General features: G+C 29.7%; 1 protein-coding gene across 1 annotated transcript; it reads left to right on the top strand.

Moving 5' to 3' along the window:
• The first annotated feature begins 20,682 nt into the window (after window positions 1-20,682).
• On the top strand, window positions 20,683-24,773 carry LOC127280884 (uncharacterized). Its single transcript, XM_051304199.1, has 3 exons — window positions 20,683-21,023; window positions 21,655-21,934; window positions 24,318-24,773. Exons 1-3 carry the CDS (start codon window positions 20,683-20,685, stop codon window positions 24,771-24,773), a joined length of 1,077 nt encoding a protein of 358 aa, XP_051160156.1.
• Window positions 24,774-25,882: the final 1,109 nt, after the last annotated feature.

Raw genomic sequence — 25,882 nt, 5'->3', positions numbered from 1 at the left:
TTTACAAAGAATTTTCATTTGCAAAATTAATCAAAACTCTACAAAATAAATTTTGTTTTTTGTTATATTTAACACAGAAAAATTTTTTGTTTTTAATTAATTTATATTTAGAGAATAAGGCAAATTTTTTTTAGTTCTACTTAAAAATAAAAGTAGAAATTTATTTCATTTAATAAATAATAATTATAATTTTTTAAGCCGATTTATATTGTAAAATAAAAAATAAAATAATAAAAACTTGGGTTTTCTTTTCAAATCTTAAAATTTTTAATTAATACTAAAAGGTTTTTTATTTTCACAATTTTTGTTTCTGAAAGTTCTGACAATGAAGAAAAAAGCATCAATAATTTCTGTCAGTTGTACATATATTTATACATATATATATTGTATATTTTTTCCGTTTTTATAACTTTGTTTTAGTCGTACATCTTGAGAGGAATGATACAAGAATTTCTGGAATTTACAACCTGAGCTTTAGTCTAGAAACGCGCTTTAGAGTTTGCTATGCAACCTCGTAAATTTCTTCGTTACTTACATCTTAGTATACCCGCACTGAACGTTGTTTAATATTGCTCAAGAGCATTTTTAAGGTTTAAAATTTGGTCTAACATTTTTCAGGATATAGCGTAGCAAAAATCTTAAAGAATGGACCCTACTCATCATCTCTCTCTCTCTCTCTATATATATATATATATATATAAATCTTGAAGATGATAAACTAGGTCAAAAGCAGTGTGTCAGTGCATAATGCACACACATATAGAATTCAGAATGGATCTCATGCGGAACCGATAAAGTGTCATACCAACGAATACGTATCGTAATATCCTGCCTATCGTATTAACGAATTTTTCTTCCCCAAGGAATGCCTCCTCTCGACACCTAGAAATTCTCCACTTTCTGGGGCAATAATGCTTTATCGACTTCAATGAAGCGCGCACTCCATTCCGTTTGCAATCCTTCGATTCTCAATTATTTATATTATTATACTACAGACGGTCACGATCAACGCAGTCATTTTTACATTTCTTTGGATTTTTCAAAAAAAAAAAAAAAAAAAAATTGTTGTAACCCTTTTTAACAATTTTAATTAAGGAGGTACCCCTTCTGCATTGCGAGTCAAAACAATGTCCATTTAAGTTTTTATTTGAATCACGTAGTGCTAATGCAACGCTTGGCAACACTGTATTTGTTTCTCCCCTGTTTTACTTCGTGTCGATTGCAAATGTTTTAATTATGTCGGAATTAAATTTATTAGCAGAAAATTCTTTGAAAACACCAAATAGTTTTTTTTCTTATTTCACCTAACAGTTCATTTTTTTTAAGACATCAATAAATTTTGCGGTTCTTGTTAACATTTTTAAAATTTTTGATTTCTTAAATTTTTTAATTTATCATTTATTATTTGCAAATTTATTTAATATGTTTAATTAGTAATTAATGTATAATAAAATTACTAATTAATTTTAGACATGCTTTAAAATTTTTAATGATTTTATTATTAAAATAATTGTTGTTGATAAAAGTAAACTTTTTCTCAAAATTTTCTATTGAAAATTCTATTGTACTTGTATTATTATATTAAATTTATAAATAAGAAAGGTAATTAAATTATTTTTGACAAAAATTGTTATTAAAAATATGATATGTAGTATTAGATACGATCTATGTTACTTTCGAAATTTCAAATTTCGCGCTTCTTGCTTACCCTAACCTTTAAGAAGCAACGTTGCCAAGCGTTGTGCTTAATAACAGCTGATTAATAAAAAAGGGTGTTTTTTTATAAAGAATAATTAATTTTGAGTCTCACAGGTAAGGTATGATCATTTTTTTGAAATTATCTAATCATTGGTTGTTTAACTTTAACTGTATAAAGTTTTATTAATATCTCTCTGTTATATATGTCACAATTAAATTTCAAAGATCATGAAAATGCGTTTCCTCGTAAGACACCATGTAAAATGTGAAAAAATAAAATTGCTTATAACTTTTGTCAGAGTCAACCTCGACCTCTAAAAATTTAACTACATTTTTTTCAAACTAATATCTATAAGTGTGCTAACTTTCATTAAAAACTCTCTGTGAATTCTAAAGTCGGGGATTCTTCCTTAATAAAAAACGAATATACACTGGCATTACTAATCAAAAATTAATAAAAATTATCCTCGGGCGCCAGATTGAATGATCACACAAAAAAAAAATTAATAATAAATTGCAACGACTTAATATTCTCTGCTATTCAAAATAAATCAGTAGAAAGAGAGAGAATTCGAGGAAGAATGCTGTAAGAATTGTCACAAAAAAAAATTATTTAAATCAAAACAGTAAATTCACCAAAATTACAAAAGATAAATTTTAATTTAATTAAACATTTTAGATTTAGAACATAATTTTAAAAATGGATGATTTAAATATAAAATGAACAAAAGAAACGACTCTTTTGTCGATTAAATATTAACAAAGTCAATAAATTAGAAATTCTTTAGGTAATTGTCAAAACACATAAAGAGGGGAAATTAATAATTGTCATAGCATAAACAAATATTAATAGGGTAAAAGGGTCAATAATATATTTTAAATAAGGGGGAAACGCATAATTAAAACATGTTGAAATAAGTCACAAATTTAAAAATATAAATAAAAAAAATTCAGAAAAAGAAAATCAATTTCAATAAAAATTAAAAACAACTGACAATGCCAAAAATTAAATTAATATGACCGAATTCATTTTAAATCAGGCAGGCTGAATCATTTTATGGTGTTGAAAATTTATTTAATGTACGAAATTTTATTTTTTAATTATTTTTAAACGACACGTATTTTTTATTTAACTAAAAAAAATTGATTTAGAAAAAAAATTTTTTTTGTAAAGTTATAACGATTTGAATTTTTCAAGTCGAGAAAATCATTTACAGTGCCGCTCAGTAGATTTTGCCCACCCTACAGAATTTTGGGCGTTGCAAAAAGTTTTATATTTTTGTTTCTAATAAAGATAAAATAATAAACAATGACTTTTTTTAAAGCTTATATCCTCTACTTTAAGAATATCTGAAAATTTAATAAAAAATTTTTTTTTTTCATTGCTTAATTGCTATTATTAATTAACAAAATTTTCCATTTTTTTTTGTAAATTTTAAACTGATATATTTTTTTAACAAATCATCACATTTTATTTTCACATAAACTTTAGTTTAGAGGTTAAAAGTCAAGATCATAGGTCGAAGAGCGAAACATAATATTATAATAATTTAATGTTAAATATCTAGGTCATAGGTCAATGAACGCGGTCATAAAAACTAGTTAAATGTCGTGATACAAAACGTATAAACTAAAATTTTACCTAAGATCAAAAATCAAGTGTTGAATAAATAATCGTAATTTTTAGATATGACTTTAGACGAAAAAAAATATAAATAATTGATTTAATTTATTAGCTAACGAATCAGATTTTTATATATTGGAAATTGTATTTTACAAACGAAGTTAAATTGCTGAGACGGTATTTCTTTGTTTCCATTTAATTAATTTTAATTCTGTACAGTGAAAATTCGTTTTGTATTTTGTACAAAAGACTCCCGGGAAAACTTGAAATTCATTTAATAATATATATATAAACTGAAATCGAGGAAAATAGGCAATAGGTCCAAAATTGGCTTCTTCAGTCTTCGCAAAGTGAATTTAAAAAGAAGGAAAATAATTGATGAATTATAATTGCTATTTGATGCAATTTCTATAGAATAATTAATTTTTTTTTTGATATACGAATTTATAATATTGAATTTTTTTTTACTTTAAAAAAAGTTTATTATGCGAATAACTTTTTATTACATAATAATTTTCTTTTTTTCAAATAAAAGCAAATTCTAACCCTCTCGTGTCTGAATATTAATTAAGGACTCGGTGAAATGGAATCGTCGAATCTCCTTAGCAATTTCAAACTCGCACCAACATATAGAAATAGGTACCTTTGTCTGTAGTACACACTCCCCCCTAAGGCTATTTTGTGGTATAATTTTGACACGACCTGTAATGTTCTATCACTTTGGATGAATTGAAGAAAATTTTGAAAGTAGTTTTTGAAGCTAATTTTTAAAAATTCACTTTTATTTCTTTTTTAACAATTAAATCCGCATTTATATTCTTTTACGAGTTTTTTCTAATATTATTATTTTTATTCTTCTTAAATGTTATAATTATGCTGAATTTTTGTGGTTATGTTTGTATTTTAGCTATGGGGTTTGACATAATTTTAAGGTTATGTTTAAACCTCAGACCTAGCAGTCGCTTCGACTTATGACCTGTCAATGTTCAAGGACAAAGTACTAACAAACTTGAGAACATAACCTCAAAATTAGGCAATAAATGAGGGCCAAGAGGCAAACATAACCTCATAATTCAAGGTTAAATGTTAACATAGGTCAAGAGGCCGCTGCTTTTGAGGTTAAAATCGGTTAACATAACCTCAAAATTAGTTCAATTTCTAGGTTAAGACGCCGTTGGGTTTGAAGTTAAAATCGGCTAACATAACCTTAAAATTAGGTCAATTTCTAGTTCAAGAGACTGCTGGATTGGAGGTTAATATCAGAGCCATCTTTTTGTAATATAAGTAGATAAATATTAATATAAGAATATTTATATTCATATTTTTTATTATTTTGTTTATTTACTTATAATTAAAAATATATGCAAATTTTAAGTCAATTATTACTATTATAAAGTTTTCAGTTGTGAGTATGGATTTTATTTTTTTTCTAAAAAAAAAATTGTATGAAAGTTTATTTATACATTTTTTTTTTTGCACAACTCATATTCAAGAAAGTGGTTTTATTGACACTTTCCATAAATCAATTTGTACCAGTTGTGAATATAAATTTTCACACGCAGAGAGAAAGAGCCTCTATAATAAAATGCAAATTTACTGCACATATTTCTCTGTGTGTACTTCAGTCCAAAAATAATTTACGAAATATTCTCAAAAAAAAGATGAAAGATGTTTTAAACAATAAGGTTGATTCACTGGAGTGGAATAAAACAATGCATCATCTACTCTTATTCGAACAACAAATTCACCTAGATGTGCAAAAAAAAAAAAAAAAAAAAAAAAAAAAATAGATATATACATATACACACAAGTTTTTCATTCAAATCATTTCGATTGAATTCACTCTCGGTATTTAGAATTTTCAGTTCCATTTGAAAAAAAGCCCTTTGAAAAAGGTGAGAGCTGCCGATCAATTTTCTCGTTAGCAAATCAATTCACTAAACTAGAAACATTGTTCTTCTTCGAAATGTGTTTGGTTTTCGATAAAAAAAAAAAAACTTACACCCCACTTGTCTCAAAACAAAAAAGCAAAAATGATTTATATAACAAAATTTAATTTTTATATTAATATTTAAAAAATAATTATATATATTTTTCAGACACATTATTATTATATTAAAATCATTAGTTAGAAATTTCAATTTTAAGAATTTTATTAGATACAATTATTTTTTAGACAAATTTTTTGAATTGGCAGAATTTCTTTTTAAAGAAATTTTTACTTTGCTAAATTTTTAGGTGCCGAATTTTTATTTGACACCCCTGGCGGATCTCGAAATCGGAATGTACGCTGAATTCGTTGTACATTCGTTACACATTGGTTAAACATTTAGTTGAAGTGAAAATTGTGTAGAAACTGAGTGGAAACTGTGGAAAAGTGTAATTGAATTGAATAATAAAAGTATTTAGTGATAGATTTGTGCTGTATTTGTGGTAAATTAACGTGTTATTATTAAATAAATAAAGTTTAAAGTGTAAAATGTTCGCGTAAGTGAGTTTGATAGGCTAGGGAATTTTCTAGTGACATCCAAATTGATAGTCGATAAAGAAGTTGAGCCGCCGACTTTACACGGTAGGTGGCAGCATTCATAGTTTCTCCTTTTTAAAAATTCTCTTTTTCAATTGTAAATAGAAAAATTAATTAATTAATAAGTTATATAGTTTCTATGTTGTCATTTTTTTTAACAATTCAATTTTTGAAGATTGTTTAATGAGATAAATTGAACTTGTATAATCGATGCAAATTGTTGTTTTTTAATTAAATTCAATTAAATTAATTTAATCATAATTTTAATAAAGAAAACTTTTTTTATCTTTCTTTATTTTATTATTATTTATTTTTATTATAAATGTAATTAAAAGAAAAGATTTATTTAAAAGTATTTTAAAAACAAAATTGCATCGATTATACAAGTTTAATTTATCTCATTAAACAATCTTCAAAAATTCAATTGTTAAAAAAAATGACCACATAGAAACTACATAACTTATTAAATAATTAATTTTTCTATTTACAATTGAAAAAGAGAATTTTTAAAAAGGAGAAACTATGAATGCTGCCACCTACCGTGCAAAGTCGGCGGCTCAACTTCTTTATCGACTATCAATTTGGATGTCACTAGAAAATTCCCTAGCCTATCAAACTCACTTACGCGAACATTTTACACTTTAAACTTTATTTATTTAATAATAACACGTTAATTTACAAAAAATACAGCACAAATCTATCACTAAATACTTTTATTATTCAATTCAATTACACTTTTCCACAGTTTCCACTCAGTTTCTACACAATTTTCACTTCAACTAAATGTTTAACCAATGTGTAACGAATGTACAACGAATTCAGCGTACATTCCGATTTCGAGATCTGCCAGGGACAATTCTAAATTTTTTCGAATTTTAATTTATCATAATTCACATACAACTGAATTTTAAGTCATTAAGTAATTGGTGAATTTTAAAAATTGTGCCGAAATTTTAGTGTCGATTGTTTGTTTCTTAACCATTGTTCTTTAACTTAAATTTTAGGGTTATGTTTGTTTCTTGACCTATAATCTCTAACCTATTAATCTATGATTTTTTACCTACATTCAAAGATATGTTCACCTGTTGATTGAAATTTAAGATTTAAACCTAGTTTTGAGGTTATGATTTAAGGTTTGTTAATATTTTGGCTTTTGACCTAATTTTGAGGTTATGTTTTCAAGTTTGTTCCTATTTTGGCCCTTCCTCCTCATGCCGTTCCTCCCGTCAAAACTTTCTGACTCAGAGGATGAGAAATATTTTTATAATATAGGGAAATATATAATATGCTGGCAGAAACTATTATTAACATTCTAACTAAAATCATAAAATAATATATAAAATTATATTGTAAACTACAATAATTTAAAGTATATTCGTTGATGTATATTCAATATGATAATTTCCAAAATAAATAAAACGATGAAAAAATAAATTAAATAAATAAAAATAAAAATTTACATTGTATATTTTTCCAAGTAATTATAGAATTAATAAAAATAATAAATAAATAAATAAATTATAGTTTTTAAAAAGAATTTTTTTTATATATAAATAAAATATATTGCACTTAATCGTAATAACGTTCAAAGTGACGTTCGATCAAGATAACGATTAGAAATAGTATTTTATTCATAGGTGAAAAAAAAAAAAATTATTGGGTGAAAGTTCCAATGAATATTTTAAAGAATCAATATATTCACACGTGAGTGATAGAAAATACGTGATTATAGTAGAGGGAGAAAAAAAATGTTTTCTATATAATACCATCGAAGATTATCCATCTTTTCTCGTATGTATATACTAAGTATATATATATAAAAAAAAAAAATTATATACCTTCAGAAGATTCGAAGCCTGAAGCTATAAGATGTTCTAAGTAAACACTGTGGATCTCACAATTGTCGATGTACACTGTTCCTAATGGGTAACTCACACTCAGCAAATGTAGTCACCGATCAATAAACAAAATAAATAGACTCCCATAACAAATTTCCCTCAGTTTATATTTAGCACAAGAATGAAAAAAATTTAACTTCTTAAAAAAAAAAATTTCTCACAATTTCAAATTCTTCGCATGATTATTATGTTCTAAAAATCATTAGTTAGAATTGTCATTTTATAGAATTTCTTTTGTCATAATTATTTTGGAGCCGAATTTTCATTTGTTCGAATTATTATTTGGTATAATTTCCATATAACCGATTTTTCATACTACAGAATTTTTACTAAAATAATCACAATTTTATGGATAATTTTTGATTAGTTGACTTTAAAAATCACGCCGAAATCTTTCTGTTGATTGTTTCTTCGGCAATTTGCAATTTTGGACAAATGAAAAAATTTGACAAATTCAAAAACAAAAAAATCGGTTTTTCTCGCATACATTTCTGAATATAAAACTATGTTGTAAAAAAATGACACTCGATCAGAAAAAAGGTATTTTATAATTTATTTAGGCAAATAATAATTAAATGTTTATAAATATTTATTTGAACCAAATATAATATATTTGAGTTAAATAAATGTATATTTGTATTAGAGCCTACTAGCCCATTTATTTGGTGTACCTAAATAAAATTATTTATTTAAATCAAATAAAAATTTATATGGGGCATTCTATGGGAAATTTTCATTGAAAATTTTTTTTTGTCCGAAACATTTTTTTCGAAATCTATACGAAAAATAAGGAAATACGTATTTTTTTATTTTTTTATTTAATGAAAATGAAGGAAGTTATGATTTTTTGAAATTTAACGTTAACGAAGAAAATGTGTTTTTGGAACATTTTTTAATCTACTTTGAGCACATATTTGAAAAATTTGCGAAAAAATGAACAAATTTCATATATAGCATAATTTTTAATTTATTAGTACAATAGATTAAAAAATGTTCCAAAAACACACTTTCTTCGTTAACGTTAAATTTCAAAAAATAAAAAAATACGTATTTCCTTATTTTTCATATAAGTAGATTTCGAAAACAAATGTTTCGGACAAAAAAAAATTTTCAATGAAAATTTCCCATAGAATACCCCATTTACATCATATAAAAATTTATTTACATCAAGTAAATATCTATTTGGCTCTGAGACAAATATATTATTTCTCTGGGTGTCTTTTTTAAAAAAAAAAATTTCAACTGAATCTCGAGAAAAATTTTTTTTTTTTTTAATTTAAGACAGCTAAAAATTTTAATTGTTTATAACTTTAATAAACAATTTTTTCTGTTCTAATTTTTTTTATAAACTTATTTTGATCATAGTAGGAGTAAAAAAAACATTTTATAGAAAATTTATTTTGTTAATTTTTGGTGATGCGTTTGAGAAATTCTGACCCCTTAGAAATTTTTCCATTTTTTTTTTTGCTATGAAAAAGTCCATTTTTAGAATTACGAGTTTTGGTAAATTGGAACATTTTTTTTTATAGTTTAGACCTTTTTATATTAAATATGTAAATCAGGTACAGGGATGACTATACGAAATTATAATTTGTTATATACATATACAAATTCTATGTGATAAAGTAAAAAATATCAATATATGATAGTATCAGATATTCCTTGAAGTAAAGTTGATGGTATATCTAAATCAGAAAACGAATGAACTTATCGATTTCTTTTCTAAAACTGACTTGTTATATGTACGAAGTTTTTCTATATAGAGAGAAGTCTAACCTTATTACTCTCCAGCTGGTTTCAATCCAAAAAGAACTTGGTTTGAAATTGAACTTGATCTTTTTATTTTTTTTTCACGCGACTCAATTTAGAAACTGATGTGTATACATATATATACATATATATATATATATTATATTAATCAACTCGATAACTTATCTCAAGAAATCCGAGGTTTAATAAAAAAAAAAACTTCCAACTTAAAAATCTTTTTGAAGTCATTTAATATAAGAGAATTTGTAATTTAGAAATTTTTGCAAAAAACTTTTAAATTACGATTTTTTAATCAACTTTGTAATTGAGAACTTTTAATTCAAATTAAAAATTTTTTGTATATAGGGAATTTCACGTGAAGTGATCAAGGTTGAAACCACATTTCTTTTCAAACGCGCTCATGCTTAGGTATTTTTATTTTAATAATGCAACAAAATTTCTTTTTTTCATTATCATTTTCGATAGCCTTTTTAAAGCCTTTTCGATTGGTAAAATGCATTTTCGAAGAAAAAATAACAAAAAAAAAATGGTAACGAAAAATAAATTTGACTTTCTTTGGGCGAGACGCGATTTTTTTATTAACGAAAACTAAGGTTTTTTCTATAGGGACATATAGATGAAAAAATGGGTATAAAATCGTCTTTAATCCAAAAAAAGGTTGAATTTATTTTACACTTTAATTTTTTTGGTCAAAAAATTTATTTTTTTCAAAAATTCATTTTACCAATCAATAAAATTTATTGAATAAAGTTATCGAAACTAATATTGAAAGGAAAAAATTATGGAGGGTCCTTTAATTATCATCCTATAATAACGGCACTGAACAGCTGCGACTTTGTGATCCCTGCATGCTTCTGCCATCTGACGGCGGAAGGACGTAATGAACCTGTCATTATATTACTTTTCTAATTTTTGATTCGCAATCGTGTTTTTGTATGGATTCCAACAATCTTTTGGATTTAGGAAATTTATAAGATAAGGATAAACATTGATTTTAAAACCCCTTTTTCACAAAACGGACACTTTTTTACAAAATCGTACAAAATACCAAGGATCTTTATCTTATAAATTTCATAAATCCAAAAGATTGTTGGAATCCATACAAAAACGCAATTGTAAAACGAAAAGTAGGAAAGTAATCTAATGACAGGTTTATTGCGTCCTGCCGCCGTCAGATGGCAGATGCATGCAGGGATCACAAACTCGCAGCTGTTCAGTGCCGTTTTTTTAGGGCAATACTTAAAGGTCTCTCCTTGCCAAAAATACAGAAACCGTTTGAGACTTAAAACAAATTATGTAAACGGTACCTTAAAATTTCACCACCTTCTTCACTGAAAATATTGGTCCAAATGAAAAAAAAATTTTACGAAAAATTACCATCAACTTAACTACAAATTACCTAATTAATTAAGTTTGATCACAATTGGAGAAACTTTTTTTTCACCTTGATCACTTTACCTGAAATACTCTTATATAAAAAGAAGGATTAAATTCTCCCCCCCCCCTCCAAATCTGTTGTAAAATTTTGGTGAGCAAAAAAAAAAAATCAAATTTCCCATTCTGTCGTTTCGTTGCATATTTTCTTATTTTATTATTATATCCTATAGCAGGTTATCGGGTTGAATTTTAAGCAGAATAGTTCCAAAAAAAATAGTATTTTGCATAAATTTAATGTTATGACAAGAGTGACGTGTTATTTTTGTATCCTCATGGGCTCTCTATTATACAAGTGCCCTACATAAATATTAGAATGCTAGTCACGTATAGGACTTGAACACTTGAATTCAGCAGCACGATTTCGCCCGGTGTACTTTCGTAAAACAACATATGTTTTCATTGTTCAGATGGCAGTAATAAATTTATAATTTCTATACAAGTGCATGTTGACTTCAATTAAACTTTGATACTCGAAATTCCAATTACAGCAACGCAAATTAAATTAAATGTATGTAAATATTTGTAAATAAATAAATATACATATACATCAATATATATATATATATATACAGCGTGATTGGGAAGTCGTGGACAACCTCTTATAGATCGATAGAGAAAAAAATTCTAAGAGGGACCATTTGGTTAAAAATTGAAAATTGTTAACCAATTTCGAATAAATAAAATTGGCAAATGTATAAAAATAAGAATAATTATGACGTCATTTTTGTTATCCGTAATGTATTCCGTAAAAAAACAAAAGGCTAACTTCCCATTGAACGAAATGTTGTGATTGGTTAGTTTAAGAGAAAGTTACTAGAAACTTTCGTGATTTAATTTGAAAATGTAAACAGAAAATGTTTACAAAATTATTAAATTAAAAAAGTAATTGTGAAATAAAAAAGTGAAGTGAATTTATAAAATTAACCCAAAATGGAATACCAGATGTTTTCTGCGATTTGTTTAATTCAAGGTAAGTGAAGAAAAAAAAAATAAAAAAAAAATTCCAGGTTAAGTAGGGTTAGTTTGTTTACATTTTTTTCCTTTTAAAAATATTTGTTGATATTAAATTGTTTACGTAATTTTTTTTTTTTTGAAGAGTAATAAATAAACTAATATTTTATAATTAAGAATTAATTCTGGAATCAATCTCTGAATTGATTTCAAATCAATTTATTTTCGATAAAAAATTTTTTCTTAATTATTATTATTATCTGTAAAAAAATTTATTTCAAAAAAAAAATTAATGGGTAAAAAATTCCTTAAAAAAAAAATTTGCAGGTTTTTCGATCATTAAAGAAACGAAAAAAGATAATTTTTTTCCTCTTTTTCATGAATTTGTAATTTTTGAAAAAAACGACCGTCATAACCTGCCATCTGGTGTCTGGTTTCATTACACAACACAAATTATATTATTTTTTTTTTAAAGAAAATTTGACAATATCTTACTATTTTAAATTTTTTAGAAAATCTAATAAATTCTTTAATTTTATCCAATTAAAAAAAATTGATTCTGGAATCAACCTTTGGGTTGATTTCAGAATCAATTTTTTTTTTGGAACGAAAAATTTTTCGTTCCTTAAATATCATCTGCATGAAGATAACCGAAACAAGGTCTAATAGACAAGTGGATACTGCACTCAACTGCTAACCCAAAAATCGTGGGTTCGATTCCTGGTTGTTTCAAATTTTTTTTTTTTACTAAAATTATTATCTGTAAAAAAATGTCATTACAAAATAAAATTTTTCTAAGTTTGAAAATAAGTAGATAAAAAATGTGTACAGTTTTGGATTTTCCAAATAAATGAAAAAAACGTAAAAATTTTTTTTTCTCTACATCATGAATTTTCAATTTTTGAAAAAAACGACCGTCATAACCTGCCATCTGGTGTCTGTTTTCATTAAACAACACAAATTATATTATCTTTTTTTAAAGAAAATTTGACAATATTTTAATTTTCTCAGGAAATCTAATAAATTCTTTAATTTTTTTTTTGGAACGAAAAATTTTTCGTTCCTTAAATATCATCTACTTGAAGATAACCAATACAAGGTCTAATAGACAAGTGGATACTGCACTCAACTGCTAACCCAAAAATCGTGGGTTCGATTCCTGGTTGTTTCAAATTTTTTTTTTTTACTAAAATTATTATCTGTAAAAAAATGTCATTACAAAATAAAATTTTTCTAAGTTTGAAAATAAGTAGATAAAAAATGTGTACAGTTTTGGATTTTCCAAATAAATGAAAAAAACGTAAAATTTTTTTTTTCTGTACATCATGAATTTTTAATTTTTGAAAAAAACGACCGTCATAACCTGCCATCTGGTGTCTGTTTTCATTAAACGACACAAATTATATTATCTTTTTTTAAAGAAAATTTGACAATATTTTTATTTTTTCAGGAAATCTAATAAATTCGTTAATTTTATTCAATTAAAAAAAATTGATTCTGGAATCAACCTTTGGGTTGATTTCAGAATCAATTTTTTTTTTGGAACGAAAAATTTTTCGTTCCTTAAATATCATCTACTTGAAGATAACCAATACAAGGTCTAATAGACAAGTGGATACTGCACTCAACTGCTAACCCAAAAATCTTGGGTTCGATTCCTGGTTGTTTCAATTTTTTTTTTTTACTAAAATTATTATCTGTAAAAAAATGTCATTACAAAATAAAATTTTTCTAAGTATGAAAATAAGTAGATAAAAAATGTGTACAGTTTTGAATTTTCCAAATAAATGAAAAAAACGTAAAATTTTTTTTTTCTGTACATCATGAATTTTTAATTTTTGAAAAAAACGACCGTCATAACCTGCCATCTGGTGTCTGTTTTCATTAAACAACACAAATTATATTATCTTTTTTTAAAGAAAATTTGACAATATTTTTATTTTTTCAGGAAATTTAATAAATTCTTTAATTTTATTCAATTAAAAAAAATTGATTCTGGAATCAACCTTTGGGTTGATTTCAAAATCAATTTTTATTGTCAAATATTTTATTTTGTTATCATCAAAAATTTTTGATAATTCAAATATTTAATTTAAATAATTATTTAAAAAATTAATGACAATTATTTTTTCCTTTATCGATTATTTAATTAGGTGAGAAAAATTGAAAAATATTTTTATCTTTTTTTTTAAATTTTATTAATGGAAATATTGTGAAAATAAACCCTACAAAAAGCTGCCATCTACTGGCAATTACGCTCAAACAACACAATTTTTTTAAAAAATATTTTTTTTGACAAAAAAATGGCCTGAATTAAATAAGTTTTATTTCTTTCAGAAAAATAATAAATAGACTTATTTTATGGAATAAAAAAAATGATTCTGGAATCAATTTTTTTGTCGAAAAATTTTTTTTGTATCTGTTTTTTAATTTAATTAATGAAAAATTAATGAAAAAAATCCCTGCAAAAAGCTGCCATCTACTGGCGCTTACTATCAAACAACAAAATTTTTCGAATTATTATTATTTCTTTGACAAAAATATTGTTTTAATTAAATTAGTTTTATTTTTTTTACAAAAATAATAAATTAACTCATTTTATTGAATATCCAAAAAAAATGATTCTGTAATCAATTTTTAGATTAATTTCAGAATCATTTTTTTTGTCGAAAATTTTTTTTTGGTATTATCAAAAATTTTTGTAAACTTAAGTATTTTATTTAAATAATAACTTAAATAATTAATAACTATTAATTTTTCCTTTCTTGATTATTTAATTAAGCGATAAAGATTACAAAATATTTCTATCTTTTTTTTAATTAATGGAAAAATCATGAACATTACATTTTTATTTAAACTTCCTTCTGGCGCACCTTTTTATTTCGCAAACCTCAACTTTCAGTTGTTTCTAACTTCAAAACTTTATTTTTTTTTACTATTTGACGTTTTGGTGCACATAACCAATGATTGGTGATATTTTTTAAATTTTGTACATTTTTAAAAAAACGTTAAAAATTGTTCCCTTTTTGTTTCTTCTTCTTCCTCTTCTTCCCTTCTACAGCTTCAATTCAGGTAATTTATGTTAGTTCAACAGCTAAAATTTTCTTCCTGTAAAACTATTATTTTTTTCAATTTTTTAATAACCGTTTTCCTATTCAAACAAATTTTGAAAGCATATTTTTTTCATAATGTAAGTTATAAAAATCCATAAAAAATAGAAATGAGGTTAAATATTTAATTAATTATTATTATTATTATTATTTATTTATTTAATTTGATTGTGAATTTTATTTAATATAATTTTTTTAAAATTAATTTTCATTTTTTGAATTATCATTTAACACAATTTCCTTTTAAACGAGTTTTGATTTAACAAATTTTGAGAAATTCAAAGAAAAAAAATAGTTTTTTTAAGAAACTTTGCCAAATTTTTGAAATTCGAGAAATTCAACGAAAATAAGTAATTTTTTGAAAAATTGATAATTTTTTCATCCCATACTCTTCCCATACTTTTTCAAAACTAAAAATTTGAGAAATTTGACTAAAAAATTGTTTTTTAAAAAAATTCATTTTTTTAAGTGACTTTACCAAAAGTTTGAAATTTGAAAAATTCAATGAAAAAAAATTGTTTTTTGAAAAAATTAATTTTTTTAATAGAATTTACCAAAAGTTTGAAATTTCAAAAATTCAACGAAAAAAAGTATATTTTTGAAAAAAATAGATAATTTTCGCATCCCATACTTTCTCCATGCTTTGGGGTAATCCATAAAGCATGTGATACTTTAGGGGGTAGAGGGGGGGGGTCAGCAAAATATCACACTCCATATTAATCGGTATTGGAAAAAGCATCACAAGGGTGAGGGGGGGTGTTAAAATTCTGAAAAAATGTATCACATGCTTTATGGATGACCCCTTTTTCAAAATTTTGATATGTGGCAAAAAATTTTTGTTTTTTAAAAAAATTAATTTTTTTTAAGAAACTTTTCCAAATTTTTGAAATTTGAGAAATTCAACGAAAATACGTAAATTTTTGAAAAAATTGATAATCTTTCCATCCCTTACTATTCTAAAAAAATTGTTTTTTAAAAAAATTCATTTTTTTAAGTGACTGTACCAAAAGTTTGAAATTTGAGAAACTCAACAAAAAAATTGTTTTTGGAAAAAATTAACTTTTTTAAGAGAATTTATCAAAAGTTTGAAGTTTCAAAAATTCAATGAAAAAAAATTGTTTTTTGAAAAAATTAATTTTTTTAAGAGAATTCACCAAAAGTTTGAAATTTGAAATTGTTTTTTGAAAAAAATTATTTTTTAAAGAGAATTTACCAAAAGTTTGAAATTTGAAATTGTTTTTTGAAAAAACTAATTTTTTTAAGAGAATTTACCAAAAGTTTGAAATTTCTAAAATTCAACGAAAAAAAGTATATTTTTGAAAAAAATAGATAATTTTCGAATCCCATACTTTCTCCATGCTTTGGGGTAATCCATAAAGCATGTGATACTTTAGGGGGTAGAGGGGGGGGGGGGTCAGCAAAATATCACACTCCATATTAATCGGTATTGGAAAAAGCATCACAAGGGTGAGGGGGGGTGTTAAAATTCTGAAAAAATGTATCACATGCTTTATGGATGACCCCTTTTTCAAAACTTTGTTATGTGACAAAAAAAATTTGTTTTTTAAAAAAATTAATTTTTTTAAGAAACTTTGCCAAATTTCTGAAATTTGAGAAATTCAACGAAAATAAGTAATTTTTTGAAAAAATTGATAATCTTTCCATCCCTTACTCTTCCCACACTTTTTCAAAACTAAAAATTTGACAAACTTGACTAAAAAAATTGTTTTTTAAAAAAATTCATTTTTTTAAGTGACTGTACCAAAAGTTTGAAATTTGAGAAACTCAACAAAAAAATTGTTTTTGGAAAAAATTAACTTTTTTAAGAGAATTTACCAAAAGTTTGAAGTTTCAAAAATTCAACGAAAAAAAATAAATTTTTTAAAAAAATAGATAATTTTATCCTCAAAGAAATCCTCAAACTCGTCCTAAATTTGATCCTCAAAGAAGTCTTTAAACACGTCTTAAATTTAACCCTCAAAGAAGTTCTCAAACGCGTCCTAAATTTGATCCTCAAAGAAGTCCTCAAACTCATCTTAAATTAAATCCTCAAAGAAGTGCTCAAACGCGTCCTAAAATTGATCCTCAAAGAAGTCCTCAAACACATCTTAGAATTGATCCTCAAAGAAGTCCTTAAACACGTCCCAAATTTAACTCTCAAAGAAGTTTTTAAACGCGTCCTAAATTTCATCTTTAAAGAAGTCCTCAAACTTGTCCTAAATTTAATCCTCAAAGAAATCCTCCAGCTCGTACTAAATTTGATCATAAGAGAAGTCCTCAACTACTTCCTAAATTTGATCCTCAAAGAAGTTCTCAATCGCGTCCTAAATTTGATCCTCAAAAAAGTCTTTAAACACGTACTAAATTTAACCCTTAAAGAAGTCTTAAACTTGTCCAAAATTTAACCCTTAAAGTTGTCCTCAAACACATCTTGAAATTGATCTTCAAAGAAGTCCTGAAAATCGTCCTAAATTTGATTCTCAAATAAGTCCTTTAACACATCCTAAATTTAATCCTCAAAGAAGTACTCAAACACGTCCCAAATTTAACCCTTACAGAAATCTTAAACTTTTCCTAAATTTAACCCTCAAAGTTGTCCTCAAACACATCTTAAAATTGATCTTCAAAGAAGTCTTCAAAATCGTCATAAATTTGATTCACAAATAAGTCCTTTAACACATCCTAAATTTAATCCTCAAAGAAGACCTCAAACTCGTCTTAAATTTGATCCTTAAAGAAGTCCTTAAACACGTCCTAAAATTAACCCTTAAGGTTGTCCTCAAACACATCTTGAAATTGATCTTCAAAGAAGTCCTGAAAATCGTCCTAAATTTGATTCTCAAATAAGTCCTTTAACACATCCTAAATTTAATCCTCAAAGAAGTACTCAAACACGTCCCAAATTTAACCCTTAAAGAAATCTTAAACTTGTCCTAAATTTAACCCTCAAAGTTGTCCTCAAACACATCTTAAAATTGATCTTCAAAGAAGTCTTCAAATTCGTCATAAATTTGATTCACAAATAAGTCCTTTAACACATCCTAAATTTAATCCTCAAAGAAGTCCTCATACTCGTTTTAAATTTGATCCTTAAAGAAGTCCTTAAACACGTCCTAAAATTAATCCCAAAAGAACTTCTAAAACACATCCTAAATTTAATCCTCAAGGAAGTCCTCAAACTCGTCTTAAATTTGATCCTCGAAGAAGTCCTCAAACACATTTAAAATTGATCCACAAAGAAGTCTTTAAAGACGTCAAAAATTTGATCCTAAAAGAAACCTCCAACTCGACCTAAATTTGATTCTCAAAGAAGTCCTCAAACCGAACAGGACCAATTGGAAAATTTTTTATGCAATTTAGTATATAAAAGTGTTGTTAAATGGGTTTACCAAGGGTATAGCGTAACTATTGCGTGCGTCTACCGTGGGAAAAGCGTAGCTCTTGCGTAAGTCTACCGTGGGCATAGCGTGGATCTTCCGTGGGCATAGCGTGGCTGTTCCGTGGGCCTACCGTGGGCATATCATGGATCTACCATGGGTCTACGCGTGGGCATAGCGTGGCTGTTGCGTGGGCCTACCGTGGACATAGCGTGGGTCTACCGTGGGCATAGCATGGGTCTACCGTGGGCATAGCGTGGCTGTTGCGTGGGTCTACCGTGGGCATAGCGTGGATCTTCCGTGGGCCTACCGTGGGCCTACCGTGGGCATAGCATGGATCTACCATGGGTCTACCGTGGGCCTAGCATGGATCTACCATGGGTCTACCGTGGGCCTAGCGTGACTGTTGCGTGGGTCCACCGTGGGCATAGCGTGGCAGTTGCGTGGGTCTACCGTGGGCATAACGTGGCTGTTGCGAGGGTCTACCGTGGACATATCATGGCTGTTGCGTGGGTTTACCGTGGGCATAGCGTAGCTGTTCCGTGGGCCTACCGTGGGCATAGCATGGATCTACCATGGGTCTACCGTGGGCATATCGTGGGTGTTGCGTGGGTTTACCATGGGCATAGCGTATCTGTTGCGTGGGTCTACCGTGGGCATAGCGTGGATCTTCCGTGGGCCTACCGTGGGCCTACCGTGGGCATAGCATGGATCTACCATGGGTCTACCGTGGGCATAGCGTGACTGTTGCGTGGGTCTACCGTGGGCATAGCGTGGCAGTTGCGTGGGCCTACTGTGGGCATAGCATGGATCTACCATGGGTCTACCGTGGGCCTACCGTGGCTGTTGCGAGGGTCTACCGTGGACATATCATGGCTGTTGCGTGGGTCTACCGTGGGCATAGCGTGGATCTTCCGTGGGCCTACCGTGGGCCTACCGTGGGCATAGCATGGGTCTACCGTGGGCATATCGTGGGTGTTGCGTGGGTTTACCATGGGCATAGCGTATCTGTTGCGTGGGTCTACCGTGGGCATAGCGTGGATCTTCCGTGGGCCTACCGTGGGCCTACCGTGGGCATAGCATGGATCTACCATGGGTCTACCGTGGGCATAGCGTGACTGTTGCGTGGGTCTACCGTGGGCATAGCGTGGCAGTTGCGTGGGCCTACTGTGGGCATAGCATGGATCTACCATGGGTCTACCGTGGGCCTAGCGTGACTGTTGCGTGGGTCTACCGTGGGCATAGCGTGGGTCTACCGTGGGCATAGCGTGGACATACCGTGGGCATAGCATGGATCTACCATGGGTCTACCGTGGGCATATCGTGGCTGTTGCGTGGGTTTACCGTGGGCATAGCGTATCTGTTGCGTGGGTCTACTGTGGGCCTAGCGTGGCTTTTCCGTGGGTCTACCATGGGCATAGCGTGGACCTTCCGTGGGCCTACCGTGGGCATAGCATGGATCTACCATGGGTCTACCGTGGGCATAGCGTGGCTGTTGCGTGGGCCTACCGTGGGTATAGCGTGGCTGTTGCGTGGGTCTACCGTGGGCATAACGTGGATCTTCCGTGGCCCTATCGTGGACCTACCGTGGGCATAGCATGGATATACCCTGGGTCTACCGTGGGCCTAGCGCGACTGTTGCGTGGGTCTACCGTGGGCATAGCGTGACTGTTGCGTGGGTCTACCGTGGGCATAGCATTGATCTACCATGGGTTTACCGTGGGCCTAGCGTGGCTGTTGCGTGTGTCTATCGTGGGCCTAGCGTGACTGTTGCGTGGGTCTACCGTGGGCATAGCGTGGCAGTTGCGTGGGTCTACCGTGGCTGTTGCGTGGGTCTACCGTGGGCATAGCGTGGATCTTCCGTGGGCCTACCGTGGACCTACCGTGGGCATAGCATGGATATACCATGGGTCTACCGTGGGCCTAGCGTGACTGTTGCGTAGTTCTACCGTGGGCATAGCGTGGCAGTTGCGTGGGTCTACCGTGGGCATAGCGTGGATCTTCCGTGGGTCTACCGTGGGCATATCGTGGCTGTTGTGTGGGTCTACCGTGGGCATAGCGTGAATTTAATTAAATAAAAATTTTTGTGATTTTTACTTGATTTTCACTTATAATCTGAGTTAAAAATTATAAATAATTATTCAATTATTACTTATTCAGATATCGTTGATACCTGTACTGTGCGAATAGTGATATAAAAAAATTGATTTTTTAATTTAAATAGAAAATTTTATTTATTTTGTGTAAAGATGAATACGACACAACGTCAACATTACAGATTTATGAGATAATGGGTGAATATACTGCTCGGCACTATATGGAAATGGTGATGTTGTACGGCGAACACGGCTACAATGCTCACCAAGCAGCTATCGCGTTTAGGCAGAGGCACCCTGAACTTCGTCCGAACCATAATACCATTCTCAGAACCATCCAAAGAGGAAATGAGAATGGTAATTTGGTCCCGGACAACAGGAACAGGGTGGGTGCACCTCGGACAGCGAGAAACCCTGCGAATGAGGAGAGGATTCTCCGCTATATAAATCAGCACCCGACGCACAGCATACGACAAATGGTGCGTGCCCTGCGGCTCAGCTACTGGACAGTTCAACAGACCTTAAGAGGCGACGGGTAATGTGTTTATTATAAACGTGATAAACGCTTTTCTTTTTCCTTTTTTCATCCCCTTATACAATCACCTAATTGTGAATTTCTCTTATCCATTACTTATTAATCCATTCATTGTCGCATTTTTTTTATCCATCTATCCAGAAAGTAAATTCCGTAATTTTCCCTCTTTTTAATTCCGAGATTCAAAGTGGGAAGTAGAAAGTGTAGAATAGGATGTGAAATATGAGAAATATATTAGATAGTGGAATATGAAAAGTGATACGTTGAAATGGGATGTATGAATGAGAAGTAGAAAGTTGGATATGAAAAGTGTAGAGTAGGATGTGAAATATGAGAAATGGATAGTTGGATATGAAATGTTATAGTGGAAAATGGGATGTAGAAAGTGTAGGGTAGGATGTGATACATGTGAAATAGATGTAGGATATGAAAAGTGATTTGTGGAAAATGGGATGTAAGAATAAGAAGTAAAAAGTGGAATGTGAAAAGTGCATAGTGAGATGATAAATATGTGAAGCAGAGAGTGTCATGTAAAAAGTAGGAAATGGAAAGTTGGTTGGAAAAAGTGGAAAAGTTATGGAATTGACTTGATGTCCTTAATTTCCTTTAACATCCTTTGTTCCTTTAACAGTTTACACGCTTACCACTACCGCCAAGTTCAAGCCCTCCACGAAGGTGATAACGAGAGGAGAATGGCATATTGCCGGTGGCTTGTCGCTCAACACGAGCAGGACCCGACATTTAGGGACAGGATCCTCTACACGGATGAGGCCACGTTCCCAAGAAGTGGAACTTTTAATTATCACAACAACCACGAGTGGAGGCACGAAAATCCACATCTTGCGATACGTGTCCGACACCAGAGGAGAATGTCCCTAAATGTCTGGTGTGGTGTTGTAGGAGATCGTCTTGTAAGTATTTTCAGATTTATGCATAAGATATTAACATAAGTCTCAAATCTTCAGCATAAAGCTTAAGTTCTTACGTCTTAAAATTTATGTTTTAAATCGTAAAACTAAAGATTTAACTGTAAGTTTTAAAATTAAAATTTTTTTAGACTTAAGCAAAAGATTTTAACATAAGACTTGAAACTCCAGCATAAAGCTTAAATTATTAAGTCTTAGGACTTATGTTTTAAATCGTAAAACTGAAGATTTAAGCATAAGTTTTAACCCTTTGCAGCATAGTGGTAACCCAGATTACCAATTTTCAGTTCTCAAATTTTCTCGTCAGATTCAACCTCTGTTTCAAGTAAACTCAAAAATCTTTTTTTATTGATTAACCAAACATTGTTAAATGTAAACAAATTAATAATAAATGCAATTACGTAAAAATTATAAACTTATATTATAAATATATTTATATATATAGTTATAATATAAAATTATAATTAAATAAATTTTCAAAATAAAAAAAAAATTTTTGGTCAAATTTTTTTTAACTAAAGTTACCGACTAACGACTTTCAGGCGATTTCGATCAATTCTTAAAAGTTCATCCGCCATATTGGATCCGCCATTTTGAATTCTGGAAAAAGAACAACAGATTCGTAATCAGCGATCCAAAAAGCTTTCAAGTAACGACTTTCAGGAGATTTCGTTAAGTTTTATAAAATTCATCCGCCATATTAATTCCACCATTTTGAATTTGGAAAAATAACATCAGATTCCTAATCAGAGACCCCAAAATCCCACAAGTAACGACTTTCAGGCAATTTCGATCAATTCTTGGAAATTTGTCCGCCGTATTGGTTCCACCATTTTGAATTCTGAAAGATGATATCTGACTCGTAATCAGCGACCCCAAAAGCCTCCAAGTAACTACTTTCATGCGATTTTGTAAAGTTCTTAAAAAAAGTTCGCCATATTGGATCCGCCAATTTGAATTCTGGAAAAAAAACAACAGATTCGTAATCAGCGATCCAAAAAGCTCCCAAGTAACGACTTTCAGGAGATTTCGTTAAGTTTTATAAAATTTATCCGCCATATTAATTATACCATTTTGAATTTGGAAAAATAACATCAGATTCCTAATCAGAGACCCCAAAATCCCACAAGTAACGACTTTCAGGCGATTTCGTTAAATTCTTAAAAATTTGTTCGCCATATTGCCTCCGCCATTTTGAATTTTAGAAATATAACATCAGATTCGTAATCAGCGACCCCAAAAGCCCCCAAGTAACTACTTTCATGCGATTTCGTTAAGTTTTTAAAAATTCGTCCGCCATATTGGTTCCACCATTTTGAATTTAAAAAAAAGACATCTGATTCGTAATCAGCGACCCCAGAAGCCCCCAAGTAACGACTTTCAGGCGATTTTGTTAAGTTCTTAAAAAAACGTCCGCCACATTGGATCCGCCATTTTGAATTTTCTAAAAATATAATCAGATTCCTAATCAGCGACCTCAAAAGCCCTAGGTAACGACTTTTAGGCCATTTTGATCAATTCTTAAAAATTTGTTCGCCATATTGCCTCCGCCATTTTGAATTTTAGAAATATAACATCAGATTCGTAATCAGCGACCCCAAAAGCCCCTAAGTAACTACTTTCATGCGATTTCGTTAAGTTTTTTAAAATTCATCCGCCATATTAATTCCACCATTTTGAATTTGGCAAAATAACATCAGATTCCTAATCAGAGACCCCAAAATCCCACAAGTAACGACTTTCAGGCGATTTCGTTAAATTCTTTAAAAATCGTCCGCCATATTGGTTCCGCCATTTTCAATTTTCTAAAAATATAATCAGATTCCTAATCAGCGACCTCAAAAGCCCTAGGTAACGACTTTTAGGCCACTTTGATCAATTCTTAAAAATTTGTTTGCCATATTGCTTCCGCCATTTTGAATTTTGGAAATATAACATCAGATAACTACTTTCATGCGATTTCTTTAAGTTCTTAAAAATTCGTCCGCAATATTAGTTCCACCATTTTGAATTTTGGAAAAATAACATCAGATTCCTAATCAGGGACTCCAAAATCCCCCGGGTAACGACTTTCAGGCGATTTTGATCAATTCTTAAAAATTTGTCTGCCATATTGCTTCCGTCATTTTGAATTTTGGAAAAATAACATCTGATTCGTAATCAGCGACCGCAAAAACCTCCATAAGCCTTTTTTTAAATTAATGTTGTAATGTAATGTATGCCGCAAAGGGTTAGAATTAAAGTTAAATTTTTTTAGACTTAAGCATAAGATTTTAACACAAGACTTAAAACTCAGAAGTCTCATGTTTTAATTTTTAAAACTGAAGATTTATGCATAAGTTTGAAAATCCAAATCCCTAATTTACAGATTGGTCCTTTCTTTTTTGATGGTCATTTAAATCGTCGCATGTATGCACATTTTATAAGCCATGAATTGCGTAGATTGTTGCAAGAGGCTGGACTTACGCAAGAGGAGATTGATAGAATTTATCATCAGCAAGATGGTGCTCCACCTCATAGGCCGGAGGAAGTTCTCAACGAAATTCGAGAAATTTTTGGTGAACGTATTATCGCTTTGGGTGCTGAGCGAGAGTGGCCACCGCGGTCCCCAGACTTGAATGTTTTAGATTTTCATGTCTGGGGACAAGTAAAGGATTATGTGTACCGGGTAGAGATTGAGACAATGGAGCAGTTGCGTACTCGAATTCTGGATGGTTTCGCAACAATCACACCGGAAATGTTGCGTCATTCAACTCAAAGCGTTATCCGACGCGCGATGTGTTGTATCGAGCACAATGGTGGAAATTTTGAACAATTTTTATAATTTTTAGAGTCACATTAGTTTTTCCACTATTGCTTCAATTATCTTCTGCTCTTTTCTTTTTTATTATTATATTTCCTTTGCTTCTCTTTCTCTATTGTTTGATTTATTGTTTTTATATTTGATTGTGTTTTTAGTAAAACTTAATTTAAAAACCACTGCCAAGTTGAAGAATGAACTTTTGTGTTTATAAAATAAATATACTTTGCTCCGTCATGGATATCTTTTGTAATCAGTTTATTGTAACTTATTTAGTATTATAATAATTCTAAAGGCGTTAAATTTTATTTTTTGTGCGTTTGCAGATAGATTTCTAACATCAATAACTTCGTAATATTTTACAATAAAGGGTTCAATAATAATAGGTCAATTGATACGTTTTTTAAATATTATCCAAGTTGTTCATAATACTTTTAAAGTTACATAAAGAGTTTTTAAAAAATAATGAAAAAATGGCAGGTTTTTCAAAAAATTGTCTACTTCAACATATTAATAACTTTTAATAAAATAACAGTAAGATATTCGCTATTATGGCTCAAAAGATGTGTCTTAAAAAACTCTACAAAATTAAAGATAAATATTCATAGGTGTCCTAACATTTTTTTAAAGCTATGGACAAAAAAATTATTTTTCAAAAATTTTTAAATCCAAAAAAATAATAGTTAATCTTTATTAATCTAATTCAAAGTACTCTCATTATTTGTCTCAATTTAAAAAAAATCGAGTTTGAAAAATTTCGGTATTAAGGGGGTCATCCTGTGTGATGGGTTCAAAAAATCGATTTTTTTTCTTTTGCATAAATGTCATCTATAACATATTTAGAATATGTGGATAAAGCGATTTTTTGATACACAACGTCCTTAAAAGGTTATAGCACTGATAAGGGGTCATCCATATATCACGTGATACCTTTAGGGATGGGAGGGTGGTTGGCAAACTATCATGGTCCATGGAAATTTAATTTTTTAACAGTAGAAAAAGTATCACGCAGGGGTGGAAGGGGGTTTAAAATACCTAAACTATGTATCACGTGATATGTGAACAACCCCTAAGTCAGTGTGCTCAAGAGCGCGGTTATAAGCGTTCTTAAACTTGCAAACGTGTTTTTCTCG

Source organism: Leptopilina boulardi, unplaced genomic scaffold, assembly GCF_019393585.1.
Source record: "Leptopilina boulardi isolate dan_hultmark-lab unplaced genomic scaffold, ZJU_Lbou_2.1 LbouV2_255, whole genome shotgun sequence".
NCBI lineage: Eukaryota > Metazoa > Arthropoda > Insecta > Hymenoptera > Figitidae > Leptopilina > Leptopilina boulardi.
Note: the sequence above shows the minus strand (reverse complement) of the source record. Positions and strands in the feature narration are given on the sequence as shown.